General features: G+C 37.4%; 2 protein-coding genes across 5 annotated transcripts in view; one reads left to right on the plus strand and one right to left on the minus strand.

Annotated features, from left to right (window-relative positions):
• The window catches only part of LOC134824671 (protein salvador homolog 1-like), a 201,861-nt gene that overhangs the window by 148,647 nt on the left and 27,778 nt on the right, over nt 1–25,436 (plus strand). The gene's annotated exons all lie outside the window — the stretch shown is intronic.
• LOC134825366 (zinc finger protein 436-like) lies at nt 19,659–20,264 on the minus strand. The gene has a single exon (XM_063837544.1). The coding sequence runs from the start codon at nt 20,262–20,264 to the stop codon at nt 19,659–19,661; it is 606 nt and encodes a 201-aa protein (XP_063693614.1).

Here is a 25,436-nt window from a genome sequence, read left to right on the forward strand (position 1 = left end):
CATGTCACGTGCATATCACGCGCACGTGCATATCACGTGTCACGTGATCAGGTATTGGAGGCTATGTGTAACGACGTGCTATGGGACATTTACAAAATTAGTTATAAATTACGTCATCCTTCTGCAAGACTTCAATTGTTGGGAGACTGATCTGGGGTAAGGAAAATCGCACATCACATTCACAATCAGAGGAAATTTTACATTTCGAGTTTCGACTGGCACCACCTTCGAGCAAACTAAAACTAGGGAGATAAAAACAAGAAATCTTGAACGAAATGTTTGACTATGAAAGTTAAAAGTGATGATTATCATATGTAAATTTAATGGAGGAGTGGATTGCTTTCAGAGCCCATCCAAACTTTTATTGCGATTTGGGCGTGCTTATACCTTTAAAAGCCACGACCAGCACTGTAAATAGAAAACAGAGTACTTAGAAGGATATTTTATGATAAATTCATGATAATATAGACAAAAGGTCGAATGAATTGGGGTTCTTTCCATGCTTATAAAGTATATTTGACGCTGATATTATATTATTATGATCTCGATTCGATTACTTATCTTTACAAACACTTACTTATAATGAGTGATGATTATCCCATTAAATTATAAGTGGTTAAGGTAATAACTTATTCAAATTATCAAAAAAATTCCCACAATTTCTTTTATAACTTTTTGGAAAACCATTGATCGAAAGGCTGATTTTGAATAAGGTATTACTAGACACTGCACTAGTATCGTTATTATTTTTGCTGATTATTATGAACACTGTTTTAAAGATACAAACTTTTAAAAGAGGCATTTAACAATTATAAAACCAAATTTAAAAGAAGATAAAAAAGGTAAAACAAAAAAGGAGAAAAAACTAATCGTCTGAAATAACGGACAATTTATGAATCTGAATTAAAGTATTGATTGTAATGCTATGTTATTTTAAAATAATTAGAACATTTATTAAATTATTGAATTATGCTGATATTTTAGTATTTAGAACATTAATCAAAGATACGACTTTTACGTGTTTTTATAATAATACTAGAATGGCCGTGGTCAAAAGGAGAAAACTAATAGTATTCTTTGATAGTCACTATCTAACGCTATCTAATGCTATCTAGCGTTAACTGTCGCAATCCGACATGCAACATTGCCCGCTAGATATATAAATAGCGTTAGTTGTCGCAAACCGACATTCTTCGCTATCTAGCGCTAGATAGCGGCTAGCGCTAGATAGCAGAGACAAAAGGAAATCGCGGCATGTACGGGATCGCGATTTTCCCCCTCTTTGCGACAAATTTTATGTGTCGTCTGTTATAAAAATGACAAAAAATCGCGGTATCGTGATTTTTGGCCAAAATAATCGCGATTTTCTTTTGTCCCTGCTAGATAGGAGTAGATAGCGTGAACTGTCGCAAACCGACATTCTCCGCTAGATAGCGCTATCTAGTGCTATCTAGCGCTAGATGTCGCTGCGTCAGATGTCGTCACGACATATAGCGCTAGATGGCGCTAGATGTCGCTCACAAAAAGGCCGGATTTTCTATAAAAATAGCGCTAGCTGTCGCCTGGCGACAGTGTCGCGTAACTAGCGTTATATGACGCTAGATAGCGTTATCCAGAGCTTATAGATGGCGACATTGGAAGGGTGCCATGCAATTGGCGGCATTTTCGCTAATTAGCGCTATAGCGTCATCTAGCGTCATCTGACGCTAGATGACGCTAGATGTCGAATTTCAACTATCGGTAAAGAATCCTTTGCTCGAGGGTGACGAAGGATCGGAAAATATTATAAAATTATAATTTTCAGAAGGAGACCAACACCATCTGTCCTGATTCAAATTCTTCTTGCAGTGAGATAATGGTTTACAAATTTCATAACCATCCTCTGGAACTATCCTAACGACCACTACGAGGGCAAATTACTTCGCCCTGATAATAAATGACGCTAGATGACGCTAGATGTCGAATTTCAACTATCGGTAAAGAACCCTTCGCTCGAGGGTGACGAAGGATAGGAAAATATTATAAAATCATAATTTTCAGGAGGAGACCAACACCATCTGTCCTGATTCAAATTGTTCTTGCAGTGAGATAATGGTTTACAAATTTCATAACCATCCTTTGGAACTATCCTAACGACCACTACGAGGGCAAATTACTTCGCCAGCTAATAATATTAACGCAAGGAAAGGACTATTTTTACCACAAAATACAAGATAATGCCCGGCACGTGGACTATACAATTTAATCGTCACGTGCACAGGGGGGGCTCTTACTGAGATTCCTAGCATCAGTTAATTCTTTATATTTTGCTATCATATTCTGTTGGCCGGCAGAGGCGATAAATTTATTAAGTAGCTTAGCACATGGGTCCTGATGCTTCTTGCAGTTAGACGGTGTTTATTATTAAATTAATTATTTATCAATTATTGTTAAGTTAATTATTACTGTTATTTATAATTTATCACTATTGATTATACAACAGTCCCTTCAGGACTAAACAGAGCGCTTGCTGAGTTGTAGTTCCTCCTTTAAAGGAACAACAAAAATTACATTCAACAGACGGGAAGTACATCATGGATCTCAATGTAATGTTACAGAACGATGATGTACCATTTAATCGTTAAGTTTTCACAAGCATCTGCTCTTACTGAGATTCCAAGCCTATTAGTTTTAAATACACGCTGTATAGATGTTCTGGTAAACCGCTACAGTCGGTCTTTTGACGTTTTTAAATGTAGATTTATAATAATAATAGTAAGTTGAAATTCATTTTAAATGAAGAAGAATCGTCAAAAGGTTGCTCTATATTTTGCATCTTTGACTAAGCTGTTCAGGACCTGGCGAAAACTATAACCGGCAAGTAATAGGAATTTTAATTGAAATGCCATTTGCGGGGATATGTGTTAATATTTGTCTACGTTTCACTCGTGAGCTTGCTTTTAGATTAGACGGAGGTGGGTTTGGAATGTCTTTTAATTTCCAATCACTTTTCAATATCATCTTAGCAAAAATATTTTTTAGATTACGGAGCAATGAAACTTGCGACATTATTGATTCTGTTGAAACTTGGTAAAGCAGAGAGTTTTTCATCACCACAGAGTAGTAGTACTACGACACCAACAATTACCACAGGCACATACAAATCAATAGTTTGGTCCGAAGTTCCAACTTCAATTATCCAAGGTAATTATATCACTTATATTATTACGAATACAAATTAAAATCGACTACTACATCAGTTTAAAGACAGTAATTTTTGTTTTGGGTAAATTAATGGAAAACACTTCGCAGAATCGTGCAGTTTTACAGAAGACGGAGGATTTTTGAAACAGGTATGTCCGAGACCGAGCGATAGTAAGACATTGTATAAGTGCCACAACACAGCGGAGTATTATTGGGACTCATGGCGAGGTGTGTCAGCTTTATGTTCAAATGATCCGCACTATTATCAAGCCTGCAGTAGTCACCTCACTACAGTAGATAATGTGGAGATAACAAATAGCAACATTCTTTGTGGAGGATTTATGTGTAAGATTAGATTGGGTAACATCAGGAACACATTACAACATGATTATTCAATTTGCAATGGACAACCTGACTGTGTCAATACAGAACTAGATGAAGAGGGATGCGGCGAAATGATAACTATGCCGAGTGGGAAAAAGATAGCGTCCAACAAAATCTGTAATGATGAGTGTGATAAAAACAACTGTGAAGATGAGGCTACATGTAACGGATACAGTTACGGTATCTATTGTGACGTTAAGCGTGAACCAGGAATTGTAAACTACATAGCACCACGCTCAATATGTGATGGATATGAGAGCTGTGTTAACGGAGAGGACGAAGCTAAGTGTACCGTTACTAATGAAACACAGTACACTTGTAAACATATTTACAGGACTAAAGTTACAGTACCAGTACACAAATTTACAAGATGTACAGTGTTTAACTATCTCAACGCGTACTGCGGTGATTCTGCTTCAGAACAAACAAACTGTTCAGATCCCGCCAGAGTAGGGGTATGGTGTCTTGTTAATGGATACTTGTCCTCTGTATCAAAATATATGACCTGCTATGAGAATGGTGCAAAGGCAATTTGTGATGATAACTTTGAGAACCAGTGCTTACAAACCTCTATTCAGTGTACTGTTCACAGGCACCTAATGTGTGATGGTCAACAAGACTGCAATGATAAAAGTGATGAAACTGGTCTTATATGCAACACCACAACACTGGAGAAGTGTGAAAGACGCGGCGGCCAGAAAAGGGAACTCCCAATACCTCTAGCTTGGTTAAGAGACGGGGTTAAGGACTGTTTGAATGGAATCGACGAAGATGACAGTTGGCCTACTTGTGGGAGCAACAAATCATTACGATTTGTTACCAGCAACGACAAGTGCGAAAATGTGTTCCTTTGTCCATGGGGTGACCCTGGATATGTGGAATTTAATAAACTATGCGATGGAGTTGAAACATGCGGAAATGAAAATAAGATCTGCTCTGAATCCCGCAAACAACCGAAACTGTCCACAGCAGTTTTATCAACTGACAAAAGCATGACAAAGCATTTATCATATTGCATAAAGGGGATAAAAAACACTAAAAACTTCAGAAATCATTGCTTCACTATCAGCACGTTTAGATTTTCAAATAAATACGTTTACGGAGGAACCAATACAACGATTATCCTGCCAAACATTCTTCAAAATTGTGACCACATGTTTGGAGAACAATATTTGTACACTAGTTGTGCAGACAAGTGTTTCAGTTCCTCTTGTCCATCGAGAAATATCCCTAGATATGAGGCTTGTCCAGGACAATATCAAAATAGAATAGGGACGATAGCCAATAACGAATACCTAACATTTGTCACAAAATCATATGAAGATATTTATACGAACAAGTATTTTGTCTGTGACAACAATATCACTTGCATTGATTATTCCCAAGTATGCAATCTCATCGATAATTGCGGGGATAGCTCGGATGAGGACAGCTGCACAAATAATTTCAAGTGTGACGGTAGCTACATACCGGTGACAAAGAAATGTGACGGATCATTTGACTGCCTGGATTTAACGGACGAATGTAATAACCAGTGTTCAAGACAGATTCTAGAAGGGAATGCTCTCAAATGTTCATCGTTGGTTATAGGATTTCTAGCCATCCTGGCAAATCTTATCATCCTGTCCAAAAATACTGGAACTTTGAAGAACTGTAAAACCACAGTAGCTCTGTTCAATAAGTCCCTCATCATGATGATATCTTTTGGAGACCTTTTAGTTGGTATATACTTATTCGTCATATCAGTTTATGATGGTGTAATCTTCAAGGAACAATATTGTACTCAGCAGATTGGTTGGATTATCAGCATCCACTGTTCAATTATTGGTGTTCTCAGCACCATAGGATCTCAAGTCTCGCTTTTTGCTATGTGTGCACTGAGCCTCACCCGAATTTATGGAATAAAAAATTCTATGAGAATTCCGGGAGAAGTTACCTTAATGAAATCACTCCAAGTTGCAGGAGGTGTTTTTATGATGACGTTGGCGTCCATTATCATTGCTGTTATCCCAATTATCTCCAAATTTGAGGATTTCTTCGTCAATGGAGTAAAATATGCAGAAGAGATAAAGGTATTTATTGGAACAATGAACAAGCAGACACTCTTTGCCGTCTTTCAAGGATACTTTGGTAGAATGAAAGAAACAACACTAAGTTGGCATTTGATCAACAAAATGATGTCCGAGATTTATTCTCACGATAATAGGTATGAAGATTACACAAAAAACATACAAAAGGTAGAATTCTATGGAAACGATGGAGTCTGCCTCTTCAAATATTTTGTCAAAGAAAATGATCCACAGAGGCACTTGGTATGGGCAATTCTTGCCCTGAACTTTGTTTGCTTCTTTTTCATTACAGCTTCATACTTAATCATTGGCATCATATCTCAAAAATCTTCTAAAAGTTTGACTCAGTCAGGAGGGAACCGACAGATAACTCAACGCAATAGAAAAATGAACTTAAGAATCACCATCATCATCACTACAGATTTCCTTTGCTGGGTGCCCTTCATAGTGATCTGTGTCCTACATTCCCTTGATGTCCTAGATGCAACACCCTGGTATGGCCTGTTTTCCATGATTATTCTACCCATCAACTCAGTCATAAACCCACTAATCTATGATGACACTGTAACAAACCTTGTTAGCGTACCTATCCAAAGACTCGGAACCCTAATCGCTGGTTCAAGAATTTACCGAGAGTTAAGTCTAAAGTTTCAACGATTATCAACAGTTAACACCATTGAGCTAGATTGTGTAGCAGTGCAAGACGAAGAAGTTCCAGGCACAGCAGAGATGACTGGAGTACGAGACGACAAAGAAATGATTACCCAACTCTGAGAAGAACAAGGGAGCTAGGACGAGAGAGACAAAGCTGCATAACAATGACCAAGTTAGATGATTATTGATTTATCTCGTAAAATCAGAAATCATCGACTTTAATCTAATATGCTGCATAAGCAGATGGGAGTTGAAAGAAGAAGCAGACAAAATTATTAAGGAGAGTCAATTAAACAGGACTACGTTTTCAAAGTGATGATTATCATATGTAAATTCAATGGAAGAGTGGATTGCTTTTAAGGCCCATCCAAACTTATAATGCGATTGGGGTGTGCTTATACCTTTAAAAGCCACCACCAGCACTGTAAGTAGAAAATAGATTACTTAGAAAGGTATTTTATGATCAATTAATGATAATATAGACAAAAGGTTGAATGAATTGGGGTTCTTTTCATGCGTATAAAGTATATTTGACGCTAATATTATATTATTGTGATCTCAATTCGATTAATTATCTTTACAAACACTTACTTATTATGAGTGATGATTATCCCATTAAATTATAAGTGGTTAAGGTAATAACTTATGAAGATATAAATCTGAAAATCAATGAATAGATGAAAATTAACGAATGCAAAAAAATAAATATGGACTATAACAATGAAGACAGAAAAAACGTATTAAACCACAACTTGTTAATTTTCGCGTAATAGTTAAGCAAGAAAAATCTAAGGCACATGCGATAATATTTCGTTCAATAACATTTCTGCTCGACTAAACATGTAATAAGTTGTATTTCTCTAAAACTATAAGTATTAACGGACTTAGCTGTTATTTTACTTGGTTCCGTATTCAGGTAGATAACTATAACAGATAACTACAAATTAAAACACGTGTGAGATATGACTTCGAATGACCCTAAGTATAATTTACGTTCTATTTCAACTCCCGGCAAGTTCTTTCTAGAGTTGACTCATCATATGGCTCTGCAAACTAATTGAATGGCTAGCCTTGTAGTCACAAAACTACAAGAATAAGGTTTTCTCTCCGGTGTGTGTTCGTTTCTGAGAAGCATGAGGATTGCCCTCTGCGAGCGTGAGTAGACTAACTACAAATATCACATTTATAAGTTTCTCTCGAGTGTGTGTTCGTTTGTGATTAGTAAGACGGCTACTCGGCGAGGCTGAGTAGCTACAAATATACATTTATAAGGTTTTTTTTACTCGGCAGTGTATTCGTTTGTGGAAGCAAGTGCGCCACTTTGCGCGAGGGCTGAGTAGCTACAAATATTCACATTATATGTTTTTTTACCGTGATTGGGTTCTCGGTAAATTTGGCTCTTCAAAATCGCTTGATCGGCTTAGCTCTTTAGTCAACAAAGCTTCATGGATAGGGTCTCTCTCAGTGTGTTTTGCGTTTGTGAGAGGAGAAGGCAAGCGCGCACTGTTGCGAGGTGAGTAGCGTACAAAGCATCACATTTTGTAAGGTTTTCTCTCCAGTGTGTGTTCGTTTGTGATAAACAAGATTGCTAATTGCGTGGTGAGTAAGCTAAGACAAACCATCACATTTATAAGGTTTCTCTCCAGTGTGTGTTCGTTAAAGTGATTAGTAAGTCTGCTACTCTGCGAGGCTGGAGTAGCTACAAAGAATCACATTTAAAGGTTCTCTCCAGGGTGTATTCTTTGTGCGAAGGCAAGATGCCACTTCTCCAGGATGTGAAGCTTCAAAACAACAACGCACTATATAAGGTTTCTCTCCAGTACGTGTCGCATGACTTCTTCAAATTGCGTTTTCAGACAGATACAGTAATCTTCCAATATTAATAGATCGGGAGATATCCACAAGCTTTGAGGGTTGGTATTCAGAGGAGTCATTAGAAAGAGCAGGAGCTGGGACTTGCATTACATTCACCGTTAGGGTTCACTTTTTTAGTCGTGTCACAAATCTCCGCTTTATAACACTGGCATTACTTCTATTTTTTGTTCTTCGTGTTTAAATCAATTGTGCAGTTCCATTTCCATTTCAAAATTTTCGGCTGTTAAAATCTTCGGTTTTATTTCGAGGTCAAGGTTGATATTTTGTGTCATCTTCAAACTTGGACGCATTATTTGGTAGAAGGATTGTACTGATGAAAGTGTCGATGGTTGATAGTGATACTTCTTTTTTAACGACTCTCCACATCTTGTGGTCCACATTTCTGCCATCTGAATGGTGTTATCATTACCAAAAAAGTTGATTGTTTATTGTTTAAGTACAGAGTACTTTACCGTAACGTTTTTTGTAATAACTTTTCAACAACCATCTATTTTGAATCGATGTAATCTAACTAAGTAAAATTGTCATTGTAGTCTGACTTAAATGTTATGATCGGAATTTTGATTTATAGGACAAACAAATTAAAATTTACAACAAAACATTATGTATTCGCTCTGGACAATAAGTGGTTGATAAAAAATATCATCGAGTAGGGTCCCCAAATGTTTAACATAATAAATAGTATGCATGAACCAATTCTAAATAGCATAAAAGAAACCTTTAACTTTAAATTTAATAACGGGAGAAGCTGTTTTTTTCAGGCTTTAAGGCCTCATGAGAAAGTTCGTTTCAGCATGCGTTTATTTCAAAAACATTCTAATTTTAATGTAAAAGTTGACAGGAACAAGATATACTTATGTGGACTGTGGAGGTTTTAAAGAGAAAAATACCTCCATATAAAAGCGAGCGACCGATTTCAGTCTCGGTATCATTTTGCATTTGCGGAAGGTTATTCAAATTTATGTCATTTCACTTTTGTTTGAAAAAGAGAGACACTGAAAGCGAGTCCATCTCTGTCCATGGTGGGTTTTGGTCAACTTACTATATATGTAACTATACTATTCTAGAACCTGAGTGTTGATGCCCCCTGGTGGATACGAGAGAAGTTTTAAAGTTTAAGACTCAAGGCAGAATTGGTAGAAGTGGGTTATATAAAATGAGTCATATATTCTCGCGCAATCGTTAATTTATGAGTGGCTCACAAAGCCAATTTGAAATTGTCTAAATCTGCACGTGTAAGCAATAGATTTATCAAAATTTAATGCTTTGCAAACTTTGATTTAATTTCAGACAGTCAATGAGGAGACAGATGGTTATTGGGTGTTGGTACTCGGTAAGAGAAAATATAAAACTGATAATAAGTTTATCATGCTGATCAAGTAAAGAATGTTTGTAAAGCTTTTCAAAACTTGTTTAATTTTCGGTAATATTAAGCAAGCAAAAATTATAAGGCCACTATGCGAATAAAATTTCGTCAATAACATTTTTGCCTTGAACTAAACAAGCTAAATAAGTAGTATTTCGCAAAACTATAAGGATAACGACTAGCTGTTATTTTACTTGGTTCCAGATGCTGTATAACTATAACATATAACTACAAATTAATCACGTGGTGTGAGATATGGACGATTTCTGAGGATGCACTATAATTATAATTCACCGTGTCCTAGTTTCAACTCCCGCCGACAGTTTCTCTTAGAGTGACTCATCATATGGGTCTGGTAAACTAATTGATGATGGCCTAGCCCTGTAGTCACACAAACTACAAGAATAAGGTTTCTCTCCGGTGTGTGTTAGTTTTCCCCCCCCCCCAACCGCATGAGAAGCAAGAGTGCCATCTCTGCGCGGTGGAGTAGCTAGAAAAATATCACATTATAAGGTTATCTCCGTGCAGTGTTTTTGTTTGTGAGCTGTCAAGTAGCGGCCCCACTTTGCGGAGCTGTATAGCTACAGATATAACATTGTATAAGCGTTTCCTGATTTAGTCTCCAGTGTGTGATGTGTTAGTTTGTGATAATTAAGGGCCAATTGCGGTTGGTCTGAGTAGTACTAACCATCCTTGTGATAGGGTTTCTTTCGGTGTGTATTCGCCTTTGTGACAAATAACAGCGCCAATTCGTTTGGCTGTGTAGCTATCTAATATCACATTTATAAGGTTTTCCCCGCGTGTGTATTCGTTTGTGAGAAGTTAAGATTGCACTTTTTGCGGCTTTGGTAGCTACAAAATATCACATTTATATGGTTTTTTTAACCGTCGTCGTGATCGCGAAATGGCTCTTCAAATCGCTTGATCGGCCTAGCCTCTATAGTCACTCAAAGTACAGGGATAGGGTTCTGCTCTCCTCAGGTGTGTGTCGTTTGTGAGAAGCCAAGAGCGGCTCACTTTGCGAGGCTCTGAGTCAGCTACAAATATCACATTTATAAGGTTTCTTCGGGTAGTGTGTTTTCGTTTGTGAAAGCAAGCTGACTGACTTCTCGATGTGCTATGTTGTAGATAACCACACATTTTATTTAAGGTTTTTTCCAGTGTTGTATGTTCGCTTGTGATAAGTCAGATTCTGTCACTGTTCCGTAGGCTGAGGTAGCTAAATATCACATTGATATAAGGTTTTTCCCCGGTGTGTATTCGTTCGTTAGAGTGAGAAGCAGTGATTGCTGATTTGCGCGGTTGATGTAGCTACAAATATCACATTTATAAGCGTTTCTGAGTTCTCGTCCAGTGTGTGGATTCGTTTTGGGAGGCCGAAAGATAAAGAGTTTCGCAAGTTCTCGCGGCAACTGAGGTAGCTCAAATATCAGCATTTCTTAAGGTTTCTGATTCTCTCCAGTGTGTGTTTGTTTGTGAGAAGCAAGATGGAATACTTGTCGCGGTTGAGTAGCCTAAATTATCACATTTATTATTTATAAGGTTTCTGATTCTCTCCAGTGGTGTGTTCGTTTGTGGACGCAAGTTGGCTACTTTCCGTGGCTGCCGTAGCCTACATAAAGATCACAATTTATAAAGGTTTTCTCTCCAGTGTGATTTTCGTTTGTGATACAACTAAGATTGTCTAATTTCCGTGGCTGAGTTACTACAATATCATCATTTATAAGGTTCTCTCCAGTTGTGTGTTCGTTTGCTGAAAAGCAAGATGGCTACTTTTGCGAGGCCTGAGTAGCTACATAAACATCAATTTATAAGGATTCTCCAGTGTTGTGTTCGCCTGTTGTGAGAAACAAGATTGCCACTTTGCGAGGCCTGAGTTAGCTTACAAATTCACATTTATAAGGTTTCCTCAGTGTGTTTTCGTTGGTGAGAACGCAATGAGTGCCACTCTGCGCGGCTGAGTAGCCTAAAACTATTACATTTATTAGGTTTCTCTCCGTGGTGTTTTTGTTTGTGAGAAGTAAGAGCGGACACTTTGCGAGGCTCTGAATAGCCTCAAAATATAAACATTTATAAGGTTTGTGATTATCTCACAGTGTTGTGTAGTTGGTGATGAATAAGAGAGCCAATTCGGTTGGCCTGAGTAGCCTTCAAACATCAGACTTTTTATAGGGTTTTTTCCGGTGGGTATTCGCTTGTGACAAATAACAGCGCCAATTGCTTTGGCTGAGGTAGCTAACAATATCACATTAATAAGGTTTTGTCCCCGGTGTGTATTCGTTTGTGAGAAGTATGATTGCCCACTTTTTGCGGTTGAGTAGCCCCTACATTTAATCACAGCTTTATATGCGTTTTTCCTCGTCGTCGGGTTCGCGAAATGCTCTTCATATCGCTTGATCCGCGCTAGCTCTATAGTCACTCAAAGTACATGGATCAGGGTCTCTCTCCAGTGTGTGTTTGTTGAATGAGAAGCGAGAGAGCGGGACTGCACTTTGCGAGGCCCTGAGTAGCAAAAAATATCACATTAATGTTAGATAAGAGCTTTCTCTGCCGGCGGTGTATTTTGTTGTGAGAATGCAAGATTGCCACAGATTATTCTCGATGCTGTGTTGTAAATACAGCAGACAGTGGTCTTCTATAAGGTTTCTTTCAGTGTGTATTCGCTTCGTGATATGTCAGATTTGTCACATTCCGTGGCCTGAGTAGCTAAAAATATCCATTTATAAGGTTTTGTTCCCCGGTTGTGTATTCGGTTTGTGAGAAAGCAAGATTGCCCACATTTTTGCGTGTTGAGTAGCTATCAAATTCACATTTATAAGGAATTCTCTCCAGTGTTGTATTCGTTGTTGATAAGTAAGAATTGCCTACTTTGCGCGGTTGAGTAGCTACAAATATCACATTTACTAAGGTTTCTTGATTCTCTCCAGTGTGGGTTCGTTTGTGACGAAAATAAGAGTTTCAATTCGCGTCGGTGGGTAGCTACAAATAGTACACTTTTATAAGGTTTCTGATTCTCTCCAGTGTGTGTTCTGTTTGTGAGAAGCAAGATGGCCTACTTGTCGCGGTTGAGTAGCTACAAAATATCACATTTATTATTTATATGGTTTCTGATTACTCTCCAAGTGGTGTGTGTTCGTTTGTGTGAAGCAAGATGGCCTACTTTCGTGGCTGAGTAGCTTACAATGATCACATTTGTAAGGGTTTTCTCGCTTCCAGTTGTTTTCGTTTTGACAACTAAGATTGCCTCTACTTTCCTGTGGGCTGAGTAACTACAATATCAACATTTTATAAGGTTTCTCTCTCAGTGTGTGTTCGTTTGTAGAAAACGCAAGATGGCTTTACTTTGCGAGGCCCTGAGTAGCTCAAACATCACATTAATTAGGGTTTCTCTCCAGTGTGTGTTCGCTTGTGAGAAACATGGTGCCACTTTGCGAGGCTGAGTAGCTACAAACATCAATTATATGGTTTTCTCCAGTGTGGTGTTCGCTGGTGAGAAGGCAAGAGCGCCACTTTGCGAGGCTGAGTTTGCTACCAAATCCATTTATAAGGTTTCTCTCCGATGCGTGTTTTTGTTTGTGAGAAGCAAGAGCGCCACTTTGCGAGGCTGAATAGCTACAAATATAAACATTTTTAAGGTTTCTGTTTATCTCCAGTGTGTGTTAGTTTGTGTATGAATAAGAGAGCACAATTCGGTTTGGCTGAGTAGCTACAAACATCACTTTTATAGGGTTCTTTCCCCCTTTTAATTTTTTTTTTTTTTTTTTTTAATTTTTCCGGTGTATGTGTATTCGCTTGATGAACAAATAACAGCGCCTATTCGTTTGGCTGAGGTGGGCTCAAAGATATCACATTTATAAGGTTTTTCCCCGGTGTGTATTCGTTTTGTGAGAAGTAAGATTGCCACTTTTTGCGGTGCAGAGTAGCCTACAAATATCACGTTATATGGTTTTTTTTACCGTCGTGGGTTCGGAAATGGATTTCAAAGAGCCTTTGATCGGCTAGCTTTTATAGTAACTCAACCAGTACATGGATAAGGTCTCTCTCCAGTGTGTGTTCGTTTGTGAGAAGCAAGAGCGGCACTTTGCGAGGCTGAGTAGCTACAAATATCACATTTATAAGGTTTCTCTCCGGCGCGTTTTCGTTTGTGAGAGCAAGATTTGCCACTTCTCCGATGCTGTGTAACTACACACATTATAAGGTTTCTTTCCAGGTGTATTCGCTTGTGATAAGTCAGATTGTCATTTTGTGGCTGAGTTAGCCTATAAATATCACATTTATAAGGTTTTTCCCCAGGTGTGTATTCGTTTGTAGAGAAGCATGAGTTGCCACTTTGTGCGGTTGAGTAGCTATCCAAATATCAACATTCTATAAGGTTTCTCTCCAGTGTGGTATTCGCTTGTGATAAGTAAGATTTGCTTCTTTTGCGCGCGGTTGAGTAGCCTACAAATCACATTTAGTAAGGTTTTGATTCTCTCCAGTGTGGTTCGTTTGTGAGAATAATAAGAGTTTCAATTCGCCCGCGGATATCCCTGAGTTAGCTACAAATATCACATTTATAAGGTTGTTGATTCTCTCCAGTGTGTGTTCGTTTGTGGAGAAGCAAAGAGGCTACTGTCGTGGTTGGAGATAGCTACAAATATGTCACCATTTATATGGTTTCTGATTCTCTCCAGTGTGTGTTCGTTTGTGAGAAGAAAGATGGCTACTTTCCTTGGCTGAGTAGCTACAAGTTCACATTTATAAGGTTTCTCTCCAGCTGTGTTTTCGTTTGTGAACAACTAAGATTGCTACTTTCAGTGGCTGAGTAACTACAAATGTCACATTTGTAAGTTTCTCTCCCGTGTGTGATTCGTTTGTGAGAAGCAAGATGGGCTACTTTGCCGAGGCCTGTTAGTAGCTACAAACATTCACATTTATAAGGCTTTCTCTCCAGTGTGGTGTTCGCTGTGAGAAACAAGATTGCCACTTTGCGAGGTGAAGTATGCCTACAAATATCCATTTATAAGGTTTCTCTCAGTGTGTTTCGTTTGTGAGAAGCAAGAGCGCCCACTGTGCGAGGCCTGAGTAGCTACAAATATTTCCCCCTTTTTTTTTTTTTATTTTTTTTTTCACATTTATAAGGTTTTCTCCGGCGTGTTTTACGTTTGTGAGAAGCAAGAGGCCACTTCTCGAGGTTGTGTAACTACAAACATCACATTTAGAGGTTTGCTATCCAGTACGAGTGGAACATGTACTTCTTTTAAATTGCGCTGCCTGACAGAACAGTTTCTCCAATATTATAGATTGGGAGATATCCACACTGCTATGAGGGCTTGGTATTCGCGACAGATCATTAGAAAGAGAGGAATGGGTGGATGGCATTACATTCCACATTCCTAGAGGTTCATTTTTATTGTGTGTCACAAAATCTTCCCGCTTTAACACGGGCATACTTCTATTTTGGTTCCTCCGTTTTTTAAAAACATTGTGCAGATCCATTTCTCAATTTCGTAATGTTCAGCTGTTAAATCTTTCGGCCTTGATTTCGAGTGTCAAGGTGATAGTTTGTATCATCTTCAAACTTGACGCGTTATTTGGAAGAAAGATTGTAGTTGGACCGAAAGGTGTCGATGTCTGATACTTCTTTTTTAACGAACCTTCACAACTTGTTGTCCACATTCCGCCATTCGGAATGGTGTTATCATTAGTATTACAAATAAGTTGATGTTTAAGTACAGAGTACATACCGTTATCGTTTATTGTAATAATTTTCACTTTTTAACTATCTACATCTATTTCTTGAATCGATGTATCTAAAGTAAGTAAAATTGTCTCATTGAGTCATGACCTTAATGAGTATGATCAAATTGATTTATAGGACGAACAAATTAAATATTTAAAACCAAACAATAGTATTGCTCTGACAATAAAGAGTTTGATAAAATATCAACGAGTAGGTCCCAAAATGTTTACACCCATAATAAAGAAGTATTCATGTCAATAGCAATGGCAATAGCACAGAGCCTTTATTAACTTTAAATTTAATAACGGTGGAAGGCTGGTTTTTTCAGGCATTAGGCTCATGGAAAGTCGTACGTTTCAGCAGGTTATTTTTAGTTCAAAACTTTAATTTCTAATGTAATGTTGACGAATAAGAAATTACTTATGTGGAGGTTTTAAAAGTAAAAAACCTCCATATGAAAGCGACGGACCGATTTCATTCTCGGTATCATTTTCCTATTTGCGGACGGTTATTCACAATTAATATCTCATTTCCATTTTGTTTGAAAAAGGAGACACTGAAAGCGGTCCACTTATCCATGGTGGGTTTGGTCAACTTACTATATAATATGTAATACAATAGTCTAGAACCATGAGGTGATTCCCCCTGGTGATACGAGGGGTTTTCTATTTTAAGACTCAGGGCAACTATGGTAGAGGGGGTTAAAAAATGAGTCATATTCTCTAATGTAATTTTTGAGTGTCTCACAAAGCCAATTTGAAATTGTTAAATACTGCCACGTGTAAGCAATATATTTCCAATTTAATGCTTGCAAACTTTGAATTAATTTCAAGTCAAATGAGACAGTTGGTATGGGTGGTACTGGTAAAAATAAGCTGTAATAGTTTTGTATCAAGTAAAGATGTCTGATAGCTTTTTCCAAACTTGTTAATTTTCGGTACATATTAGCAGAAAAATATAAGGATGCGAATAAATTAGTCACTAACATTTCTCCTCGAAAATAAACAAGCTAATAGTATAGTATTTCAAAAACGATAAGTATAAAACGACACACCTGTTATTTGACTTGTTTCCAGTATGCCGTATACTAAAACATATTTATAGGTTATAACTACAAATTATACAGTGTGTGAGATTTGACTTCGAAAGATCGATAAGTACTATATTCACCCGTTTTTATCTATTTCAAATCCCGGCCAGTTCTCTCTCTAGAGTGATCATCCATATGGGTCTGTAACTATTGAAAGGCTAGCCCTGTAGTCACACAAACAACAAGAATAAGGTTTCTCTCCGGTGTGTGTTCGTTTATGAGAAGCAAGAGTGCCAATTCGCTTGGCTAAGTAGCTACAACCATCACATTTATAAGGTTTCTCTACGATGTGTATTCGCTTGTGAGAAGTCAGTTTGTCACTTTTCACGGCTGAGTAGCTACAAATATCAACTTTTGTAAGGTTTCTCTCAGGTGTGTTGTTGTGATAAATAAGACCGCCATTCGCTTGGCTGAGAAGCTCAAACATACTTTTATAGGTTTCTCTCGGTGTGTGGTTCGTTTGTGTGTGTTTAAGTATGATGATACTGCGAGGGCTGATATAGCTACAATTATACAATTTATAAGGGTTCTCTCCAGTGTGTATTCGCTTAGTGATAAGTAAGATTTACTTGTCGCGGATGAGTAGCTTCAAATATCACATTTAAGTATTTATGGTTCTCTCCAGTGTGTGTTCGTTTGTGAGAAGTCAGACTGCTACTTTGCGTGGCTGAGTAGCTACAAATATCACATTTATAGGTTTCTCTCCGGTTGGGTTGCGTTTGTGACGAATAAGAGTTTCAATTCGCGGGCTGTGTAGCTACAAACATCCCATTATAAGGTTTTTCCCGGTGTGAGTATTCGTTTGTGAGAAGCAAGATTAGCTACTTGTTGCGGCTGAGTAGTACAAACATCACATTTAAAAGGTTCTCTCAGTGTGTATTCGTTTGTGAGAGCAACGAGCGCCACTTTGCGAGGTGAGTAGCTACAAATATCAAAATTTATAAGGGTTCTTCCGGCGTGTTTTCGTTTTGTGTGAACGCAGAGTGCACTTCTCGAGGATGTGCAGCTACAAACATCACATTTATAAGGTTTCTCTCCAGTGCGAGTAGACATGTATTCTTTAAATTGCGTACAGACAGAAACAGTATCTCCAATCCAATATTTAATAAATTTGGGGATATCCACCAATGCTTTGAGGGTAGGTATTAGAGGATCATTAGAAAGCGGAGAGCTGGGACTTGCATTACATTCACGTCTAGAGGTTCACGTTTTATAGTGTGTCACAAATCCTCCGCTTTATCACTGGCAACTACTTCTATTTTTGTTCCTCCAGGTTTAAATACAATTGTGCGGTTCATTTACCAAGTTCAAATGTTCAGCTGTTAAATCTTCGGTCTTTACTTTCGAGGTCAAGGTGATATTTGTGTCATTCTTAAACTTGGACGCGTAATTTGGTTGAAGGATTGTCTTGATGAAAGGGTGTCGATGTTGATAGTGTTAACTTCTTTTTAACGAACTCTCACATCTTGTTGTCCACATTCTGGCATTCTGAATGGTGTTATCATTACAATAAAGTGATGTTCTATTGTTTAAGTACAGGTACATTACCGTAACGTTTATTGTAATAACTTTTCAATACCATCGATTTTTGAATCGAGTAATCTAAAAGTAAGTAAAATTGTTCAGTGAGTCAAGACCTTAATGGTTATGATCGGAATTTGATTTATAGGACATAACATTAAAATTTAAAACCAAACAATTGTATAGCTCTGACAATAAAGTGTTTGATTAAAATATCAACGAGCAAGGTCCAAATGTTTAAATAATAAAATAGTATTCATGACAATTAATTAAATAGCAATAGAACAGAACCTTTAACTTTAAATTTAAGAAGGTTGAGAAGAAGCTTGTTGTTCAGGCTTAAGGCTCATGGAAAGTCGTTCAGCAGGTTTATTTTAGTTCAAAAACATTTAATTTATAATGTCAAAGTGACAGGAATAAGAAATACTGATGTGGAGGTTTTAAAGAAAAAACCTACATATGAAAGCGAGACGACCCGATTCATTCTCGGTATCATTTTCCATTTGCGGGACGGTTATTACAAATTAACGTCATTATTTTTAAAAATCAAATTTTTTTGTGTGTATCTAAAAGTAAGTAAAATTGTCTCATTGAGTCATGACCTTAAATGTTACTGATCGGAATTTTGATTTGTAGGACAAACAATTAAAATTTAAAACCAAACAATAGTATAGCTCTGACAATAAAGTATCTGATAAAATATCAACGAGTAGGTCCCAAATGTTCACACATAATAAAAGTAAACATGACTATAATAGCCAATAGCACAGAGCCTTTAACTTTAACTTTAAATTTAATAACGGGAGAAGCTGTTTTCAGGCATTAAGGCTCATGGAAAGTCGTTCAGCAGGTTTATTTTTTGTTCAAACATTCTAATTTATAATGTCAAAGTTGACAGGAATAAGAAATACTTATGTGGAGGTTTTAAAGAAAAAACCCGAGCGTGCTAAATCACTCTACAGTCGATCTTCGAGATTGTTCTGAAAGGGCCCCCGACAGTTGAAACCAATTTCAATCGATGTATTTCCGAATCACCCCCCATGACATAGGGTTAAAATGCTCCCCTGACGAGATATTGGCGAAAAACTGTTTCGATCACGTGATATGACCGTATAAGGAAGTTAGTCTAATATCTAGTTAGGGTTAGGGTTTCAGCATATGCTTTTGTTAAGGATTGGGTTAGGGTTAGGGTTGGGATCAGATTAGAGGGTTAGGGTTTCGAATAGTCGTTCAGGACCAGCTAGAGAAGGGGTTGAAAAAGTCACGTGACAGTCGAGTGTAGAGTGATTAATCATCATCCGAAAAAACCTCCACATAAAAGCGAGCGACCGATTTCATTCTCGGTATCATTTTGCATTTGCAGACGGTTATTCAAATTAATATCATTGACATTTCCTTTTGTTTGGAAAAGAGAGACACTGGCAGCGGTCCACTCTACCCATGATGGGTTTTGGTCAAATTACTATAAATAGTTATATATATATATATAATTATATAACTAGGCTAGAACCATGAGGTTGATGCCTCCCCCCCCATTGTCTTTTAGTTTTCTAAGCCTTTTCTAAAAAAAGGCTTAGAAAACTAGATTTATTTACCTCATTTTACCTCATTTTACCTCATCCCAATTTTGCCTTTTTTGGCTGGCCGAATGAGGTAAAATGAGGTTGACCCCCCCTTCTTGTTGCGGCTGAGTAGCTACATATATCACATTTAAAAGGTTTCTTCCCAGTGTGTATTCGCTTGTGATAAGTAATATTGCTACTTTGCGCGGCTGAGTAGCTACAAATATCACATTTATACATTATATGGTTTTTTACCGTGTTGGGTTCGGAAATGGCTCTTCAAATCGCTTGATCGGCTAGCTCTATAGTCACACAAAGTACATGGATAGGGTCTCTCTCCAGTGTGTGTTCGTTTGTGAGAAGCAAGAGTGCTATTTTGTGAGGCTGAGTAGCTACAAATATCGCATTTATAAGGTTTCTCTCCAGTGTGTTTTCGTTTGTGAGAAGCAAGATGGCTACTTTGCGTGGCTGAGTAGCTACAAATATCACATTTATAAGGTTTCTCTCCGGTGTGGGTTCGTTTGTGACGAATAAGAGTTTCAATTCGCGCGGCTGAGTAGCTACAAATATCACATTGATAAGGTTTCTCTCCAGTGTGTGTTCGTTTGTGAGAAGCAAGATGGCTACTTCCCGTGGATGAGTAGCTACAAATATCACATTTATAAGGTTTCTCTCCAGTGTGTTTTCGTTTGTGACAAATAAGATTGCTAATTTGCGTGGCTGAGTAGCTACAAACATCACATTTATACGGTTTCTCTCCAGTGTGTGTTCGTTTGTGAGAAGCAAGAGCGCCATCACATTTATAATTATAAGGTTTTTCACCCGTACGAGTCGACATGTACTTCTTTAAACTGTGTTCAGTCAGAACATTATTTCCAATATTAATAGATTGGGAGGTATCCACACTGCTTTGAGGGTTGGTATTCGGAAGATCATTAGAAAGAGAGGAGCTGGGTGGACTTGCATTACATTCACATTCTAGAGGTTCACTTTTTATAGTCGTGTCACAAATCTCCGCTTTATCTGCTGGCACTGCAGTCAATACTTCTATTTTTGTTCCTTCAGTGTTTAAAAACAATTGTGCGGTTCCATTTCCAAGTTCGAAATTTTCGGCTGTTAAATCTTCGGCCTTTATTTCGAGATCAAGGTGATATTTTGTGTCATCTTCAAACTTGGACGCGTTATTTGGTAGAAGGATTGTAATTGACTGAAAGGTGTCGATGTCTGATACTTCTTTTTTGACGAACCCTTCCACAACCTGTTGTCCACATTCTTCATTCTGAATGGTGTTATCATTACCAAATAAAGTTGATGTTTTCAAGTACAGACTGTACCAATCTATTTTTAGAATCGATGTAATCTAATTCTAAAGCAAGTAGAAGTGCCTCATTGTGTCATGACCTTATGTTACTGATAAAAATTTTGATTTATAGGACAAACAATTAAAATTTAAAACCAAACAATAGTATAGCTCTGACAATAAAGTGTTTGATAAAATATCAACGAGTAGGTCCTAAATGTTTACACTTACAGTTACACATAATAAAAGTAGAAATGACCATAGCCAATAGCACAGAGCCTTTTATAATTTTAAATTTAATAACGGCAGAAGTTTTGCAGACTTGGTTTGGGATGATATTCAAAACTAGAAAGTGACAGTTTTTTAACTTGTCATTCCGCCATACCTTCAATCTGTTTGTGAACAGACTTTGTCACTACTAAAAGGAACACGGCAACTAAAAGTAAAACGGCCGGAATCATAGTGCTGGCAAGCATGACCGACCGTTGCCCTCATTACATACCTTCCAAACCATTACCACATACTAATAGTAATATGCCCCTTTACTGTTTTTCAGGCATTAAATTTAAGTCTCATTGAACGTCGTTCAGCAGGTTTATTTTTATTTCAAAACATTCCAATTTAATGTCAAAGATGACAGGAATAAGAAATAGTTATGTGGAGGTTTTTAGGAAAAAACCTCCACATAAAAGCGAGCGATTAATTTCATTCTCGGTATCACTATCATTTTGCATTTGCGGACGGTAATTTAAATTAATATCATTTCCTTTTGTTTGTAAAAGAGACACTGGCAGCGGTCCACTCTACCCATGATGGGTTTTGGTTAAATTACTATATATGTAACTAGGCTAGAACCATGAAGTTGAAGCCTCCCCCACCCCCAAATTGTCTGGTAAAATGAGTGGTTTTCAATTTTAAGACTCAAGGCAACGATGGTAGAGGGGGTTAAAAATGAGTCAAATTATCCAATGTAATTTATGAGTGGCTCACAAAGCAAATTTGAAATTGTCTAAATAGCAATAGATTAACAAATTTAACGCTTGCAAACCTTGAATTAATTCCCAGTCAAATGAGACAGATGGTATTGTTATTGTATAATAAGTTATTGTATCAAGTTAAAAGATGTCTGTAAAGCTTTTCAAAATTTGTTAATTTTCGGTAATATTAAGCAAGAAAAATATAACTATAAGGCATGCGAATAAAATTTCGTCAATAACATTTCTGCTCGAACTAAACAAGCTAATAAGTAGTATTTCAAAACTATAAGTATTAACGACTAGCTGTTATTTCACTTGGTTCCAGTATGCAGTATAACTATAACTATAACATATAACTACAAATTAACACGTGTGAGGTATGACTTCGAATGACTATAATTCACCGTTCTATTTCAACTCCCGGACAGTTTCTCTCTAGAGTGACTCATCATATGGGTCTGTAAACTAATTGAATGGCTAGCCCTGTAGTCACACAAACTACAAGAATAAGGTTTTTCTCCGGTGTGTGTTCGTTTATGAGAAGCAAGAGTGCCACTCTGCGCGGCTGAGTAGCTACAAATATCACATTTATAAGGTTTCTTTCCAGTGTGTATTCGCTTGTGAGAAGTCAGTTTGTCACTTTCCGTGGCTGAGTAGCTAAAAATATCAAAATTATAAGGTTTCTCTCCAGTGTGTGTTCGTTTGTGAGAAGCAAGAGCGGCACTTTGCGAGGCTGAATAGCTACAAACATCACATTTATAAGGTTTCTGATTATCTTCAGTGTGTGTTCGTTTGTGATGAATAAGAGAGCCAATTCGGTTGGCTGAGTAGCTAAAAACATCACATTTATAAGGTTTCTTTCCGGTGTGGGTTCGTTTGTGACAAATCAGAGTTTCAATTCGCGCAGCTGAGTAGCTACAAATATCACATTTATAAGGTTTCTCTCCAGTGTGTATTCGCTTGTGAGAAGCAAGAGCAGCACTTTGCGCGGCTGAGTAGCTACAAATATCACATTTATACGGTTTCTCTCCGGTGTGGGTTCGTTTGTGACGAATAAGAGTTTCAATTCGCGCGGCTGAGTAGCTACAAATATCACATTTATAAGGTTTCTCTCCAGTGTGTGTTCGTTTGTGAGAAGCAAGATGGCTACTTTCCGTGAATGAGTAGCTACAAATATCACATTTGTAAGGTTTCTCTCCGGTGTGGGTTCTTTTCAGGTGTTCGTTGTGACAAATAAGATTGCTAATTTGCGTGGCTGAGTAGCTACAAACATCACATTTAAAAGGTTTCTCTCCGGTGTGTGTTCGTTTGTGATTAGTAAGATTAATACTTGTCGCGGCTGAGTAGCTACAAACATCACATTTAAAAGGTTTCTCTCCAGTGTGTTTTCGTTTGTGAGAAGCAAGAGCGCCACTTTGCGCGGCTGAGTAGCTACAAATATCACATTTATATGGTTTTTTAACGGCATGGGTTCGGAAATGGCTCTTCAAATCGCTTGATCGGCTAGCTCTATAGTCACACAAAGTACATGGATAGGGTCTCTCTCCAGTGTGTGTTCGTTTGTGAGAAGCAAGAGCGCCACTTTGCGAGGCTGAGTAGCTACAAATATCACATTTGTAAGTTTCTCTCCAGTGTGTTTTCGTTTGTGACAAATAAGATTGCTAATTTGCGTGGCTGAGTAGCTACAAACATCACATTTATAAGGTTTCTCTCCAGTGTGTGTTCGTTTGTGATAAGTAAGAGCTGCTACTTGTCGCGGCTGAGTAGCTACAAATATCACATTTATAAGGTTTCTCTCCAGTGTGTGTTCGTTTGTGAGAAGCAAGAGCGCCACTTCTCGAGGATGTGTAACTACAAACATCACATTTATAAGGTTTCTCTCCAGTACGAGTCGACATGTACTTCTTTAAATTGTGTTCAGACAGAACAGTATCTCCAATATTAATAGATTGGGAGATATCCACAATGCTTTGAGGGTTGGTATTCAGAGGATCATTAGAAAGAGAGGAGCTGGGTGGACTTGCATTACATTCACCGTCTAGAGGTTCACTTTTTATAGTCGTGTCACAAATCTCCGCTTTATACACTGGCAATACTTCTATTTTTGTTCCTTCAGTGTTTAAATACAATTGTGCGGTTCCATTTCCAAGTTCGAAATTTTCAGCTGTTAAATCTTCGGTCTTTATTTCGAGGTCAAGGTGATATTTTGTATCATCTTCAAACTTTGACGCGTTATTTGGTAGAAGGATTGTAGTTGACTGAAAGGTGTCGATGTCTGATAGTGATACTTCTTTTTTAACGAACCCTTCCACATCTTGTTGTCCACATTCTGCCATTCTGAATGGTGTTATCATTATCAAATAAAGTTGATTTTTAAGTACAGACCGTAACGTTTATTGTAATAACTTTTCAACTACCATCTATTTTTGAATCGATGTAATCTAAAGAAGTAAAATTGCCTCATTGAGACATGACCTTAAATGTTACTGATCAGAATTTGATTTATAGGACGAACAATTAAAATTTAAAATCAAACAATTGTATAGCTCTGACAATAAAGTGTTTGATAAAATATCAATAAGTAGGTCCCAAATGTTTACACATAATAAAAGTATTCATGACAATTGACAATAGCCAATTAAATAGCACAGAGCCTTTAAAGCTTTAAATTTAATAACGGGAGAAGCTGTTTTCAGGCATTAAGGCTCATGGAAAGTCGTTCAGCAGGTTTATTTTTAGTTCAAAACATTCTAATTTATAATGTAAAAGTTGACAGGAACAAGATATACTTATGTGGACTGGAGGTTTTAAAGAAAAAACCTCCATATAAAAGCGAGCGACCGATTTCATTCTCGGTATCATTTTGCATTTGCGGACGGTAATTCAAATTAATATCATTTCCTTTTGTTTGAAAAAGAGAGACACTGAAAGCGGTCCACTCTATCCATGGTGGGTTTTGGTCAACTTACTATATATGTAACTACTACTATTCTAGAACCATGAGGTTGATGCCCCCTGGTGATACGAGGGGTTTTCAATTTTAAGACTCAAGGCAACTATGGTAGAGGGGGTTAAAAATGAGTCATATTCTCCAATGTAATTTATGAGTGGCTCACAAAGCCAATTTGAAATTGTCTAAATACTGCACGTGTAAGCAATAGATTTACAAATTTAATGCTTGCAAACTTTGAATTAATTTCAAGTCAAATGAGACAGATGGTATTTGTAGGTTTATAACCTACCAGGACGTGCACCGAGTTAAACTCGTCGACGGTCCTATATGGAAAAGATATTTTACGAGTATCACCCGTTAAGATGGTATTGGTGGTAAAAATAAACTGATAATAAGTTATTGTATCAAGTAAAGATGTCTGTAAAGCTTTTCAAAACTTGTTAATTTTCGGTAATATTAAGCAAGAAAAATATAAGGCATGCGAATAAAATTTCGTCAATAACATTTCTGCTCGAACTAAACAAGCTAATAGGTAGTATTTCAAAACTATAAGTATTAACGACTAGCTGTTATTTCACTTGGTTCCAGTATGCAGTATAACTATAAGTATAACATATAACTACAAATTAACACGTGTGAGATATGACTTCGAATGACTATAATTCACCGTTCTATTTCAACTCCCGGACAGTTTCTCTCTAGAGTGACTCATCATATGGGTCTGTAAACTAATTGAATGGCTAGCCCTGTAGTCACACAAACTACAAGAATAAGGTTTTT

This window comes from Bolinopsis microptera, chromosome 13 (genome assembly GCF_026151205.1).
Source record: "Bolinopsis microptera isolate Bmic1 chromosome 13, MBARI_Bmic_1.0, whole genome shotgun sequence".
NCBI lineage: Eukaryota > Metazoa > Ctenophora > Tentaculata > Lobata > Bolinopsidae > Bolinopsis > Bolinopsis microptera.